Source organism: Schistosoma haematobium, chromosome 2, assembly GCF_000699445.3.
Source record: "Schistosoma haematobium chromosome 2, whole genome shotgun sequence".
Classification (NCBI taxonomy): domain Eukaryota; kingdom Metazoa; phylum Platyhelminthes; class Trematoda; order Strigeidida; family Schistosomatidae; genus Schistosoma; species Schistosoma haematobium.
In genome coordinates this window covers 17,542,205-17,558,652 of record NC_067197.1, presented here as the reverse complement: position 1 = coordinate 17,558,652, position 16,448 = coordinate 17,542,205, and the positions used below count along the sequence as shown (strand labels likewise).

The following is a 16,448-nucleotide window of genomic DNA, read 5'->3' as shown; positions in this document are numbered from 1 at the left end:
GTGATGTGAGCCAACTTCCAGTTTTCCGGTAATTTGCCTCGGCTAAGCGAGTGTGAAAACATCACGCTAAGCGGCGTTGCCAGGATTGAGGCTGCCTCCTCAGTATGGCAGGATGAACCATATCCGGGCCAGGAGAAGTGTCAAGTCTTAAGTTCTGCAATTTCCGGAACACCAAGTCAGCGCTTAGGTCCACTTCAGAAAGTCCTGTGGAGTTGGAGATGAGACTGTCGTCAATAAAGTTGATGTCAGCCGGTTGAAATGTTTGAGAGTAATGGGCCGCCAGAAGGTTAGCGGCGTCGCCATCGTTGTTGGTCGGGCCGTTAAGACCTAGCAGTTGAGAAACTCCTGTTTTGGCTTGATGAAGAGAGGCTGCATAACGGAATAGGCCTCTAGGGTTAGAGGCGAATTTGTCCATAAGCTTTGTTTGGTATTGAAGCCTGTCTTCTCTTATAGCCTTCGTGCATGTGTTCCTGATATGTTTGTATTGCCTATACGCTCCATCGTTATTAGTTCGTTTGTATTCCGCCCAACAGTGCCGTTTGCGGCTTAGGAGGCGAAGGGTACGGTTCTTGATTACTGTAGGTGGCTTGAAGCTTTTGGGAACCGTTTGAGGAACTGAATGGTCTGTAGCACATAAGAGCGTGTGCAGTAAGAAGTCCCAATGACCATCCACATCGATTTGAGGGTGAACATCCCAAACCACCTGTTGTAGATAGTCATGTAGAGCTGGCACATTCAGCCGTTTAAAATTCCAACGCAAATTATTGTTGGGATACCTTAGCTTAGTTTTGATGACAAAACTGAAGGCTATGACGGCATGATCGCTTTTTCCCAGAGGAGCCAGGATTGAGAGGTTGTCGACTAGGAATTCTTCGTTAGTGAATACACAGTCTAAGCGCGATGGTGTCTGACTGTTTCTCCAACGAGTTGCCGATCTCACATTTTCATATAAGCCCAAGTCATCGATGAGGTTGAAGAACCGAGCTTCAATTGAGTTGTCGCCTCCAGTGTACGTGTGTTCCGCGAAGTTGACTCTAGGGAGATTAAAGTCCCCTAGAATCAGGATGTGTGTGAAACCGAGACGGATAGAGCGGGATAGTCCTTCCAGCATACGACTATCGTACTCGGTGTCGGCAGTTGGCTTCCTGTAAATGACTCCGACTAGACACCTCGAAGTACTAGACAATCTTACAGAGCACCATATGGATTCCTCAAGATTGTTAAACTCGAGGGTGTGAACCTGGTGCACCTCCAAGCAAGAGTTTATGTATATGGCTACTCCGCCCCCAATTCCTGTTTTTCTGTCGTTGCGGAACAAAGTCATCCCAGGCAATGCTAACTCTTGGTCCGAGAACTGAGAAGATATCCATGTTTCAGATATTCCTATCAGATGGGCCTTATTAGCGTTGCTTAGTTCACGTAGTTCATCCAGTTTGTTTGGTAGACTCGCGGCGTTCATATATAAGCAGTTTATGCTTTCAATTTGGAACGCGTGAGCTTCGTCCTGTTTTTCTGTATGAACCTTATGTGAATGGACAGGTAGCCCACCTATGTGAGGTTTGCCGAGGTGGTAGGCCCTGTCCTTTACACGTTTTTTTTGTCGTTTAGATAGTCCACAAGTGGAATGGTCAGCTCCAACTTGTCTTTGTTCTTGGTCCTAACTTCGTATGGCCTATCCGGGTGCATGTGGATTCCAGGTGGCAATCGACGTCTATTAGCACGAAATGCTTCCAGAACTGCAGCCGCCATGTGGGAAGATGGGAAGGTTATCTTCATTAGACGGGGTCTAAGATCACCGTCCTTCTTGGCTAGTCTCGTCACATGCTGAGTCAGTATGTGTTTGAGCCTCAAGGACTGTTTGATGAATTTCCATTCCCTGATGTCAGAATTTGATTGAGTAGGGTCTGCATTTTCCGGTATACCTTGGACAATTATGTTTCTTCCGCGGAAAAACTTCTCACGAGATTCTTTAGGGACGTTTCGTATGATACTGCGCTCAGAGTACGGTATGTCGGGCAGTATTCTTACGTTACCATCTGATTTCAGCAAGTGGCTTGCTAGCAAGACGTCCTCTACGTCGGTAGCAGCCTTAAGTGTTACTCGGAGAAGCCTCGGGTGATTTAGATGCTTAAAATCCTTTCCTCGAGTGAGCCGGGTGACCGTCAAAGGCTCTATTCTAGGAAGTTCGAGCTTCTTGTTCAATTCACCCCAGAGCATCCTGTCGTTTTTGTCCTGCAGACTGAGAGGAAGATCAGGCTTGTCAACGAGGTTCATGATAATGAGAGAATCGTCACGAACTGTTGTTAATTTACCAGGTTTCACGATGGGTTCAGGTTTAGTAACTTGTTGTTTGGAGGTCAGTGTGCGTTTATGAATCATGGGCTCTTTATTGACCGGACGAACAGTCTTGGGGGTAGACTGTGCGACTAAATTACCAGTTATTTTCCGTGCAGCAACTCTTGGGTTGCTCGGCTTAGGCGGTGATGCCTGGTTCTTTTGGGCTCTCTTAACGTGGGTCGAATCACATGCAGGGTTTTTGGCAACCCCTGTTGTGTTCGGGGACCCTGAGCTGGGAGACCCGAGTTTGCCTAGAGAGTTCAGTACCGTCGACGTAATGATGGTACTGAGCCTCGACACGTCGTCGTTAGTGTGGATGGATGCTCCATCGATGGAATACCTATCGATATCCCTGTTTTTGAGTCCGTTGCACTCTCTTGTTTGTATATCAGTTTTTTTACTATCGTATTCCAAGTTAACTGACAACTTGTTCCGAAGACTTGTCAGTAGGACAATGATGTTACTCAGCAAGACTACGGAGTCTGTGTTGCACGTGACACACACCCACTTTTGCTCTGACTTGCTGAGTCTGTTGTAAGCAGTTGCTGTCAGATCTGTGCATGCTTCGTGGAACCAACCTTTGCAGTTGTCGCACTGCATGCCAGTTGTGACAGCAAAACGGCATCCCGGACGTTTGCATGAGTTTTTCATGACGGTGTTGAAGCAAATTATGTTATAGATGCTTGCAAGAGCCTAGGACCTTTTAAAAAAACACTAAAAACCACACTGAAAACGGACAAAAATGGACAAAACGAGTGATATAAACTGAAACTAGTCTATACGTGAAAAACAAAAAAAAAACCGAATAGTAAGCTGAGGCAAAACCACAGGTAACTATTAAATATAGTGAAACTCAAAAAAAAAGTAATCTACCGAACGTATAGCTCAGGATAGATTCTTTAGAACTGAAATGGTACTTTTGTTGCGTAAGAATACAGCAAAAGTTTGATAAATGCAAATCACGTTAGGACTAAACTTCCCGTTCGAAAAGCGCGGTCGGTTTATATAATTTTATCTCACTAATTTTAATAATGCAAAATTAAGTGTTGAAGATATTTAATATGTCGTATCGATCGAGGTTCACAAGGAGAGACTGCTTCTCTGACTTCAGATTCAGGGCTAATATTTTGTCTAGAAGATGGTCATGAGTGAAAACTGTCCTGGAATTGTCTACTACGACCTCTGCATTGTCCTGGTCTTCCTCCATTGACTGGGACCCACACCATACTGTAATTGCGTTGAGGAATCACTGGTGCGTCCTTATTCTGTAACTTATGTACAAGAACAGTCTCTTTGGCTGCCTGTTCTCGGATTGTGCCAACCTATTTCCACATTTTTACTGAACTACCTGGGTTGTACTTCACTTATTTCTGACCGACCTGAAACGTTTCATCGTATTTGCTGTGCCAAGGCTGATGACAGCGCTCCAAAGCCTTTTTTCATCCTAATGATCGTCGGACCTCATGGTCGATCTATAAATGAGAGTGATTCTTCTCTAGGACTGTCAGGATGCAAATAATTGAGTTACATGACTGCAATGATGAGATCACGTCTCTCCTACCGATGAGATCATGTTATTTAATTTTAAAATCTGCCTGACTGCAAATGACTATTCTCATATCACCAGTTCCTGATGCATGGATTATTAAATCCCTTGAGAGCAACCTTTGTTTTAACCATCTAATTCGGAAGTTCCAGAAGTTAGTATATAAATTCGTCGGCTGTTTGCATAGTCTTCATTACTGTATTCCAAAAATATTTGGGGAATGCAAATATTCGTGAAGACGTTGACTGGTAAGACGATTACGTTGGAGGTTGAGCCTAGTGATACTATTGAGAATGTGAAAGCTAAAATTCAAGACAAAGAAGGTATTCCTCCTGACCAACAACGTTTGATATTCGCTGGTAAGCAGTTGGAAGATGGACGTACTCTGTCTGACTACAACATCCAGAAAGAGTCGACTCTGCATCTTGTCCTTCGTCTACGTGGTGGAATGCAAATCTTTGTGAAGACGTTGACTGGTAAGACGATTACGTTGGAGGTTGAGCCTAGTGATACTATTGAGAATGTGAAAGCTAAAATTCAAGACAAAGAAGGTATTCCTCCTGACCAACAACGTTTGATATTCGCTGGTAAGCAGTTGGAAGATGGACGTACTCTGTCTGACTACAACATCCAGAAAGAGTCAACCTTACATCTTGTTCTGCGCCTACGTGGAGGCATGTGATTTCTGTTAAAGTAAAATTGAAAAATAAATTTTAGTTTGATTTTATTTCTAAACGTAGTTCTGTTTTCGCGAGCTGCGAATGATGTTGGTCTGTTGTGTTGTACTAAGTAGTGCGTTTTAACAGTGTGATACGGTCGATGGATATTCGAGCTTGGTTAGATTTCAGCTAAGTCATTCATGGTTTAATAATGTAGGACGAGTTGTTTGGACACAATGTGTTTGATGACATAGGCATTAGGAGTTGTATGGTATTGAGTAAGGATACGCGTTATTGACATGGTGTTGCCACTGGATGTCAGCAATCCTTCGGAGACAGCAATGATCGAACACAGAGAGTCGTCTAACGTCCTCAACGGACAATAAGTATCTTGTGTAGAAAATTGCTTACAAATACCTGTACCCTTTTGATGGTGGTTGTAATAGTTCTCGGAGCCTAAGCTCTGTACAGTAGAACTGTCTTGACGTTCGTTTTGAAGATTCTGACTTTGATATTGGTTTATAGACAGTTGTTTTGAGTCCCATATGTTTTTCAAATGTAGGAATGCTGTCCTTGCTTTGTCAATCCTCGCCTTTACATCTGCATCAGGTCCTCCTTGTTCACCGATGATGCTCCCCAGGTACGTGAAAGACCACATCTTCCAAAGTTTCTGCATCAAGTGTAATTGGATTGGTGTTCTCCATGTTGCATTTGAGGATCATGATTTTTCCCTTGTGTATGTTGAGGTCTACTGCTTCAGAGGCTGCTGCTACACTGGCTGTCTTGATATGTATTTGTTGATGTGTACGGTATTGAAAGGCCAGGTCATCTGCGAAGTCCGAACCGTCTAGTTGCATCCAGCCTATCCATTGTATTCCGTGGTTTCCTTGAGATGTGGACATCTCGATAATCCAATTAACCACAAGAAGAAATAGAAAGGAGGAGAGAATAGAGAGCCTTGTTTGACTCCGGTCCTTACTTGGAATGCGTCTGTCAGCTGTTCTACATGCACCACTTTGCACTGTAGTCCGTCGTATGAATTCCGTATGATGTTGACGATGTTCTTAGGTACTCATTCCATAGTGCCGAAGAAGTTTCCATAAAGTCCTCCTGCATACACTGCCGAATACTTTCTCGTAGTCAAGGAAGTTGATGTATAGTGACGAGTTCCATTTAATCGATTGCTAAACAATGATCCTGGTGTCGCGATTTGGTCTGTGCACGACCGATCCCTACTAAATCAGGTCTGTTGGTCTTGAAGCTGAACGTTTACTGAACTTTCCATCCAGTCCAATAACACTTTTTTGAAACTTTTCCTGGTACGGATAGTAGTGTGATGCCCCTGTAGCTCTCACACTTGCTCAGATCTTTTGTGATATCTTGATGAAATATCCTTCTTTCTAGTCTATCTGCGGCACTTGTTCTTCCCCCGAGATCTTCCTGAATAGAACGTGGACTATGTTTGAAGTTACTTCTATGTCTGACTGCAGTAGCAGCAGACAACTGTTAAGACTTGTCAAGGACACAGGTATTATGAATCCAACTTTTAGCGAAACTATCTCGGGAAAAGATGGACATATCATTCACTCTCAATCCAGGAGATTGGATCGATGGGCGGAACACTTTAGGGATCATTTCAACTGGCCTTCAGCCACACTTCGGTTCCCCTCAATCTACATTAGACCTGAATGGCATGTTGATGTAGGTCCTCCAACACTTAACGAAGTTGAAAAAGCTATAGGAAATCTGAAGCGAGGGAGAGCAGCAGTCCCTGACAGGTTTACCTCTGAGGTTTTTAAGGATGGCAGTCCAGTATTGGCAGTGAGATTGACTAAGGTCTTAGGTAGAATCTGGGAACTGGACGTAATCCCGTCTGATTGGTCTCAATCACTGATTGTGTCAGTCTATAAGAAGGCACAAAAGTCCTCTTGTAACAGTCACAGAGGGATCAGTCTGACTAATGCAGTGTATAAAATATTAGCTTTAATAATACTTCGACGCCTAACTAAAGCTCGTGCAGAGCAGACTAGAGAAAACCAGGCTAGTTTCCGACTTGGACGTGGCTGTATAGACCAGATAATCCCAATTCGTCAGGTCCTAGAACATAGACGAACATTCAGACGTTCCACAATAGTAGTATTTTTCGACTTAAGGCGACGTTTGACTCTGTTACTCCGACAAGCGATGTTTTATGGTGTAGGAGTAGGATGGAAGAAAGCGAGGGGCGACCAGACCAAAACATGTCACAAATACGTGAATTGAACTAAACATCGGTTTTCAGTAATAAATATTATAGGTTGAAGGTTGATTTGGCTGTAGCAATTCTTACACTAAGTATTTCTGTTAAGCTTTAGTTTCTTCTCAAAAGGTCCATTGAGGAAACTGATATGACTTGTCCGGATAGAGGATCTTGTCGATGACCACTGAGAAAATAGAATCCTATCTTGAGTGTGTTTAATTGTGAGTCTTTTTATCTTTTGTGAAGGCATCGAGGATGGTTAGTCTTCAAGCTAACAAGAAGGTAGACATGTCAGCACATAACTGATCGTTAAGGGTACGAAATTCCAATGTAACCTGGCCGCACATTTGATTATAAGGTAGAGAATTTAAGTGTTGTAATTTCTTATGATGCGAGAAACTGGTCAGGACATTTACTGTGTTATTACTTACTTGTCAGACACGCTCGAGAGTGTCAGTATCTTTAAAAAGACATGGATTAGCTGCGTGGATGCAGTATTTTAGGTGAAGTGTCAGGTGAATGGGGTATGAAATCTGAAATATATTTTCGTCAAGGAATCTAAAGATTTTGCGAAGTGACCATACTACGCAGCACCATTTAGCAGCTGTTGCATTGTAGTGTGAGGTCTTTTTCAAGTCACGACTTAAAGTTTCTAGGTGTTCTTAATCTTGTGAGAGTGGCGTTCCATTTGTCATGTAATTCTGGTCGTTGTTGTTGTTGTTGTGGCTGATGTGCACTCGGTCACTTTCTGATATTGGTCTTCCAATCCAAACTTTGCGAGCACCTAGCTCATTCATTTGAACCAGCTTACTCTCGAGCTTAGTATTATCACTACTTATTATTCTCCAGACTTTTATATCATCTAGAAAGTATACTGCGGTCATCCCACTGAACACATTTGATCACGGAACTGAATTAACATCGTATGGATTATTCAGATCGACAAGATCCTCTATCCGGACAAGTCATATCAGTTTCCTCAATGGACCTTTTGAGAAGAAACTAAAGCTTAACAGAAATACTTAGTGTAAGAATTGCTACAGCCAAATCAACCTTCAACCTATAATATTTATTACTGAAAACTGATGTTTAATTAAACTGACAACACTAAATCGATTTCCCAAATGTAGTCTGAGTAAAAGGAAGCTAAAAATGCTTCCAAGCTACCCACAATATTCTTTGTATAAATACAACGTCAAATAAAAGTGTTGTTTCAGTTCCTAGATTATACACTATACTCAGGCATAGTAATAAAGGTAAACGCCATATTAATTACTTTAAGGGAGAGAAATAACTTGGTTATGCGCTGTGGATTCGAAATATTATAAACCTGATGGGTAAACAATTCTTAGTTTTACTCTGAATGCATGGTGTAGTATCAATGTACCAAGTATGTTTTTGGTTGTGTAACTGATATGAGGTTGTCGTATGGAAAAGACCTTTCGGACGTTAGCCCAACTAGCTTTGAAGTCTAGCTTATGAAGATTATTTATTCTTGCTTATGATCAGGCACCTCAATCTGTTTTTGATCAGTATTACGTTTAAAAAACCAAGATTGTCTGCTAACCATCCAGATGGATTTGTTACGAAAATTAGGTTGTTAATAGGTATTAACTAAAGCGATTTCAAGCAAATTTACTGATGTATACCGTAAATGTGACATTTACTGAAGCATATCTCGCTAGATGGTATAATCCTTTTAGTAACTATCAACATAACGATGGATTGTTAGTTAAAACATCCCACTTTCAACTAATAGGTTTTGGGTGCAAGACCGCTCCATACTTAAGTTTGGATAACCGAGTATTATCAATGAATCTCAAACATTGACTGGGAGTGCACTTACATATAATGAGAGCCAAGATCTTTAGGTCTGCAGAAGAACACCATAGTGTCAGACCACTTTAGTCCATTTCTTATAAACCACAATCCTCATCTACTGCTACCATTGATTTTTCATCTCAACGTGGATCTGATTAGATTCACATGTCATAAATATTTACTAGGATTCCAGGAAATGCATGGCAGTCACCAATTGAAGCAAGATGATAATCCAGACAACTTTTGCTGTAGCTCTCTTAGGGTTTATGCCAGTCCCAAGCCCGAACAATGGAGAAGGGTTGGACATGGAATCAACAACCCCACTACATAGAAAACAACCTTGCTAAAAGCACACTAACCAGAATGAACAGTTTAAGCCATTTGAGATCTTCCCTGGGAGTTGGAGGATCTTCATTCAGAAGGATTATGACGCCTCATGGTGAGAGTCGAGATTCTTTGGAAGTAACGAGGCCGATGCCCCTTCTAACAACCAGAGCAACAGCTAAGATCGGTACATGAAATGTCTGGACAATATGGGAGACCGATAGGATCAATCAAATAGCTACGGAAATCAGGAGATACAACTTGGAGGTGCTCGGAATCAGTGAAACGCATTCGATCCAAGCTCGACAGGAAGGATTAGATTCGCGAGAGATGCTGTTGTACTTTGATCATGAAGAAGAAAACGCTCCACACACTCAGGAAGTTGCTGAGATGCTGTCCAATGAAGCATGGAAAACACTTATAGGATGTGAATCTCGTGGATCCAGAATCATCAAAGCATCCTTCAAAACAAAGGAGATCACAAAGAGTCCTATCCAATGTCATGCACTCACCAACTATATCAATGAAGATGATAAAGGCCAGTTTTACGAAAGGACGCAATCGGTTGTAGTGAAGTGTACAGGAACGGACTTGACCATCCTGACGGGAGACCTAAACTCCAAGGTTGGAATGAACAACGCCAGGTGAGAAGATATCATCGGGCGACATGGACTGGGAGAAAAGAATGACAATCGCGAGAGATCTGCAGATTCACATGCATTCAACAAAATGGTTATGGGTGGTAGTGTATTCCTCTCCCCCACAAACGCGTACACAAAGCCACATGGGTCTCACTGGATCACATTACAGAGAACGAGATCGGCTATATTTGCATCACTAAGATACATTCAGAAGGTCAATGGAAGACGTGAGAACGAAGAAACAGATAACCACCTGATTGTCAAGAGGAAAGTGAATGTAGACAGATAAAGTTTTCCATATAGGTAACATTAAGTACTGAACGACTTATTTAGCCAATGGATATATAAACCTTGTCTTTTAGAAACTACCTTGCCGATGAACTATATCAGTGTCGTCGTCTTTTCGTATTTATGATTTTTAGTTCGAAAGGTTCAATAAGGTACAGGAAAGTTAATTTGTCCTAGTTTCAAACTCCTCACCAAGTTTTACAACAGTTACCATACTTTTAATTCATTGAGTCATAATCTTTGTGTATTCATTAATATACACTGCGAAAATGTTTCGGATGTGGGTGACGCCGTTGTCATACAATCTCTTGTATTTCAGTCGATGGTCGTTCGTGAATAAAATTATCATGCTGAAGATCTTCTAGCAACAGAGATAGAGATGTACTATAGAATTGGCTATTGAAAGTGATGAATGAGTATAATTGGTGGTATTGATTGTCTGCACATGATGTTATTATGATGAGACATGAAGAGGAGATTACAAAACACGTGAAGTGATTTTCGTAGGAATCAGTTTGGTTATCCCTCATTTGTAGATGTTAAAAGTTTGATTTATGGTATTTTCATATTATCTGAGTTGTAGGCTTTTACTAACTCCCACTAACCGTTGTGATATTTCTCACCTCAATACGTTCCAGTTAATTAGCCATAAATCTGTTATTTGTTGCAAATTTCCAGTGTGTATATCTTTGCAGGTTTATTGTTTTTGATTTTCTGTAGTCTAGCATTTTATGTTTTGTCACGTGAGTTCTTGACTTCGAATAACAAGGTGTTTGGGTGATCTTTCTGGTATTCTGATTAATGAATTGTGTGAATACTGTTTGAGTCTATCAGTCGTTAGCGCTCACAGTAACTTCGTCGGTGGAATCAGTGTTATTAGCCTAGGTGGGAATATCAACAAATATCTGTGTGGAAACTGATCAATCTATGATTTTGATGTGTAGGCCGTTGAGGTACTTATGGTTTACTGCAGAGTTTGATAAGAATATGTCCAAGGCTGGTTACGAATGAGACTTAAAGGTTTTGAACAAGCTGTATAAATGGATGGTTTTCGATCAAACCTACTTTGAACCCAGTTTTGAATGACAATGGTTGTGAAGGTCTAGTCTTATCACATTAATACTTGAGTAGATAAGTTTAGTTTTGTTACCTGACCTCAGCATTGAGCAAATGTTGGAACAGAGACTGTTGATAACTGCGTTGACGTCATTTATTTTTTATGTCATAATCACATCTCAGACAATAATCGGCGTTTGTGTCTAAGGCAGTATATGAGACTGTTTTTCGAAGCCTAAAATGTTTACAAAATGTATGATTCATCTCACTGATATTAACATCGAACCGGGCAAATTTGGAAAAAAACGACAGTATTGTGGAAAATCTGGAAATTTCAGTTACTGAGTTGGAAACTATGGTTTACCGAATGTTCACTTTCCACTCATGATTTTCAAATGTAACAATAGTTATTATTAAAAAAATAAGCGAAAGTCATGTGGTATAACTATGATATTTGTGGGAATGTTTAATAAATAAGCTGAAAAATATTTCTATGCATGTGATTGTTAAAATCAAGACGACAACAGATTATGACTAATATAACTGATTTATTTGATTTTTCGTAATTTGAGAAAAACATGCTCTGTCGAAATATTTTAGCACATGTGGTCCAACAAAGATAGGAGTTTTTGAAAAAAAGACAACAGCAATAATTCATATGATGACGCCTAATATGCACTTTTCTTGATGCAAAACGATATGATTCCATGTTAATGTGATACAAATTATATGTTAGGTTTGAAATGGCAATCGTATACAAGAGTCGATTGCGTCACAAGTGAGATGGTAGCATATCTTGGATATAGGTGTAGTCGAAAAGCGAATGTCCGGCGCTTTAACCGGATTTCAAACCAATGGTGCACATGGGTTCCAGTAACCCGCGGGGACAAATGGCGTATGAACCAATCGTTGGTCACTGGCTACCATGGGACTTCATCTCCTTACGATGCCTCACTGCCTTGTGGGTTGGACCTTTAGGTCAAAGGCTCGGGGTGTGGCCCACTAAGATAACCACGTGTTTCGGTCTGGGCACCCGGGCAGTATCGCAGCCCACACGCAAATGATTCAAATGATTATTATTAGTAGTATTATCATTATTCTTAGTAGTAGTATTATTTTTATCATTATCATTATTCGCCACATAATTCACCCTCTTTTATACTTATACAGCGGCTCGTCTTTGGTGGAAATTCGACTGTATCTAAACGTTCTCAAGTCACTGTCCGGTTGAAAATTGTATGTTACCACTGAATATGAGTACTGAGTCAGTTTTTCTGAAACCACGTGCACCATTCAAACTGGCTGCCTTCAACGTTCTCACACTTATGCAGATTGGACAACAGATAGGGACGGCTATATCTCTGGAAAGTCTTAATATCGATGTCTGCTGTCTATCCGAGACCCGTATTTAAGACTCTGGTGAAGTACTACAAGATTGCTCTCCATCTGTCGCTTCGAAAAGCTTGTTTTACGTGCGCTTATCCGTGGACCCTGTGGCATCTTCGTCTGGTGTTGCTGGCGTTGGTGTTGCACTAAGCGCTAGAGCTGAGGCAGCTTTAGTCGATTGGATCCCCATTAACAGTCGGTTATGTGCTGTTAGATTAGAAAGTTCCATCAAAGCGAGAAGAAACCGGCGTGAGAAACGATGTCTTTTCGTCATCTCCGCCTATGCCCCGACAGATTGCAGCCCGGATGCAATCAAGAATGAATTCTACCACCAGTTATCTGTTCTTCTCCAGAAAGTGCGTTCGACAGATATTGTAGTACTAGCCGGAGACTCGAATGCTCAGGTCGGGCGTCTAGGCACAGAAGAGAGTCGTTTAGGTGGCCGATGGGGACTCGTTGGTCGCAGGTCAGATAACGGGGACCGTCTACTGCAACTATGCACAGACCACAACCTGTTTCTGGCTAGCACTAACTTCCGGCACAGTCATCGCCGATGTGCCACCTGGCGTCCTCCCTCTGCATCTCAAGCCTGGACTCAGATTGATCACATCGCGATCAGCTATCGCTGGCGTGATTGTGTACAAGACTGCCGCTCCTTTTGGAGTACCTATCTGGACTTTGACCATGCCCTGGTCTGCGCCAATCTTACCTTACTTTTCAGTGGCCAACGAAATGACCGCAACCAAAGGATTGATGTCAGCAAGTTGGTTGCAACTTCTGTTGCTAGTAAGTATCGAACCGAGCTAGTTTCTAGGCTAGCTACTATCCCACCGAAAAGTATAAATGAGCATTGGTTACAATTGTATGACGCCATGAAAATTGCGGGTACAGTCAGTTGTGGGTTCGCGAAACGTCCCGCTTATAAGCACTGGGTTTCTTCTGGTTCCTTACAACTCATTGAAGCCCGTCGGTCTACTCCGGGTGACTGTGAGTTTGACCACAAACAAAGGATGTTACGTAGTGAAATTGGGCACAGCTTGCGTAAGGACCGAGAAGCCCGGTGGTCGAAGCGTGCTAATGAGCTGGAAGCAGCAGCTGCATCCGGTAACTACCGGAAGCTCTTCCAACTCATCCGAGCCACTGGCAGCAAGAAGTCTGGTGTAAGCGAAACAATCTGCGAGGATGATGGGATGCCAATCACTAACATCCATCGACGTCTTGGACGATGGACAGAATTTTTCGAAGGGCAGTTCAACTGGCCTACTGCTCCGGTAACATCGGTCGAACTGTCCTGCCTTCCATGGCCGGTGACGACTGATCCATCAAATGAGGCGAAAGTCCGCAAGGAACTCCAACTCTTGAAGCGTTACAAATCACCTGGCCAAGATGATTTACCTCCGGCTCTTTTTAAACATAGTGGTGACTTTCTGGCTAAGAAACTGACGACGTTTACAAAAATCTGGGAGCTAAAGAGTGTACCAGCATCATGGAATCAGTCGATAGTTGTCCCTATCTTTTAAAAAGGTTCACATCGTCTCTGTAACAACTATCGGGGGATAAGTCTACTTCCGATTGCGTTCAAACTGTCGGCTTCCGTCAAACTTCGTAGATTGCTCAAAACCCGAGAAAGATTGACTCGCGAGGAGCAGGCTGTTTCGTTCTGGTCGAGGATGTATTGATCATATCTTCACACTCCGTCAAATGTTAGAATACCGTCATATTTATCAAAGGCCAACAATCGTAGTGTTTCATGACATTAGGGCTGCCTTCGATTCGTTGGACAGGACTGTTCTCTGGGATTGTCTATTGAAGAAGGGTGTGCCTAAGAAGTTTATTAACATCCTAAAAGCCCTATATACAAACACCTCAAGCAGAGTGAGGGCATACAACCACCTTTCTCCATTGTTCTATTCGAGCAGTGGGGTTAGACAGGGTTGCCCAATCTCACCATTCCTCTTTGATTTTGCCATCAGTGACATTCTGGAAACAGCTCTGATGGATGTAAGTAATGGTGGTGTGGATCCGTCGCCTGGAGAAAGACTTCTCGACCTTGAGTATGCGGATGATATTGTCTTACTGTGCGATAGTGCCCAAGGCATGCAATCCGCACTTAATCAGTTGGCGATCAGTGTCCGTAGGTATGGTATGTGCTTGCACCTTCGAAGTGCAAAGTACTTCTACAAGACTGGCAGGATTCTAATCATGTTCTCACCCTGGATGGTGAGCAGATAGACGTAGTCGAGAAGTTCGTGTATCTAGGTAGCAGCATAAGTGCTGGTGGGGGTGTGAGTGATGAGATCAATGCACGAATAGTGAAAGCCAGAGCGGCTTATGCCAATCTGGGCCATCTTTGGCGCCTTCGTGATGTTAGTCTGGCTGTAAAAGGTCGGAACTACAACGTGTCGGTGAGAGCAGTTTTGCTCTATGCTTGTGAAACCTGGCCTCTCCGAGTTGAAGATGTTGAAGACTCTCTGTGTTCGATCATTGCTGTCTCCGAAGGATTGCTGACATCCAGTGGCAACACCATGTCAGTAATGCAGAGGTTCGGCACCGTGTGTTCGGGCACAGAGATGATAATGCAATCGATGTCACCATCTTGAAACACTGACTTCAGTGGCTTGGACATGTTCTCCGAATGTCGTCCCAGAGAATTCCACGTCGTGCATTATTTGCCGACTCTGGGACTGTTTGGAAAAAGCGGAGAGTTGGTCAGTGCATGACATGGTGTCGTGGCATGAAAGGAAACAGCAAAGGACTGGCTTCTGTTGGTCCTTCACGACTCCCTGGTTGGGGTCTGAGTCAGTCAGTCAGTCAGCTACAACGTAGGACCAGACACATATATGCATCGGTCCAGGTTGCCATACCGCATCAGCACAGCAAGATGAAGGTGGTAATATATAGGAGAAAGATTGCATATAAGGATATAGTACAGGAAGAAAGAATTAGTTAGTAGGAGGAAAGATATGAAGCGATTTTAATCTCTTAGTTTAAGGGATGACAGGGAGTGTATACACCTACGCCATTGTGATCGATTCTGAGCCATGTCACCAAGAGTCTCCAACCATTGGTTACGATAGTCACGCGGATCCCAACCAAGTAGTCTGCATCTACCAACATGGCTCAGACTAGAAGTTAGTGACTTCAAGCACTGATGCCACGTTTTGGTTTGGCCGCCCCTAACTTTCTTTCAACCACCTCCAGCACCGGTTAGCATTGCACGTCGTGGTAATCGGTGTTTAGGCATACGTAACACGTGGCCCAACTATCTCAGTCGATGAAGATTTACAACCTCATCAACTGATTTACCATCATTCCCTAATACCCTGCGTCGAACCTCACTATTACTTACCCGGTGATCCCAACAGACGCCAGCGATATTTCTAAGGCATCTGTGGTCAAATACTAGTAGCTTACGAGTGTCTTCTACTCTTAAAGACCATGTTTTGCTGCCGTAAAGTAAAACTGAACGGACTGCCGCGCAGTATACTCGTCCTTTTATTGATAGACGGATATCTCGCCTTCGCCATAGGTGACGTAAGTTGGCAAAAGCCAAACGAGCTTTTCGAATCCGTGCTGAGATTTCGTCAGACACCAACCCATTAGGGCTGATCAGACTTCCAACATAAGTGAAGTTGTCAACGCGTTCGACTACTTCACTACCTATCCTTAGTTCAGGTGTTAACGCAGACCAGTCCTGAAGCAACAACTTGCATTTAGAGGGAGAGAAGGGCATTCCAAACATTCTGGTATTGTTGCTTAGTGCTACCAAAAGACTCTGCATTTTGTCAGCGTCTTCACCAAACAGGACTATGTCATCTGCGTATTCTAAGTCGATAAGTGGACTTCCTGGAAGGAGATCAATACCCGAGAATTCAGTTGACGAGAATGCTATTTCCATCGATAGGTCTATGATGAAGTTAAACAGAAATGGAGAAAGTGGACAGCCTTGACGGACACCACTTGAGGTTGCAAAAGTAGATGACAGTTCGCCATAAGCTCTGACTCGACTGGTAGTGTTCGAGTAAAGAGCCTTTACAAGGTTTATGTACTTCTGGGGTACGCCTTTCAATGACAGACACTGCCACAGAATCTCGCGGTCTACCGAGTCAAATGCTGCTTTTAAGTCAAGAAAGACCACCATTGTCGGACGC

General features: G+C 42.7%; 1 protein-coding gene across 2 annotated transcripts; it reads left to right on the top strand.

Moving 5' to 3' along the window:
- The first annotated feature begins 3,370 nt into the window (after window positions 1–3,370).
- On the top strand, window positions 3,371–15,272 carry MS3_00006358 (uncharacterized protein). Of its 2 annotated transcripts, XM_051214485.1 has the most exons (2): window positions 3,371–4,434; window positions 4,479–4,610. In XM_051214485.1, the coding sequence occupies exons 1-2, from the start codon at window positions 4,104–4,106 to the stop codon at window positions 4,502–4,504; spliced, it is 357 nt and encodes a 118-aa protein (XP_051067667.1). In that variant the 5' UTR covers window positions 3,371–4,103; the 3' UTR covers window positions 4,505–4,610. The 2 variants fall into 2 exon arrangements, with proteins under 2 accessions (XP_051067667.1, XP_051067666.1); XM_051214484.1 differs by having other exon boundaries at window positions 3,371–15,272.
- The last annotated feature ends 1,176 nt before the right edge of the window (window positions 15,273–16,448 follow it).

Coding starts and splice junctions, on each gene's coding strand:
- MS3_00006358 (XM_051214484.1), top strand. CDS start 6,001: ATGTTTGAAGTTACTTCTATGTCTGACTGCAGTAGCAGCAGACAACTG.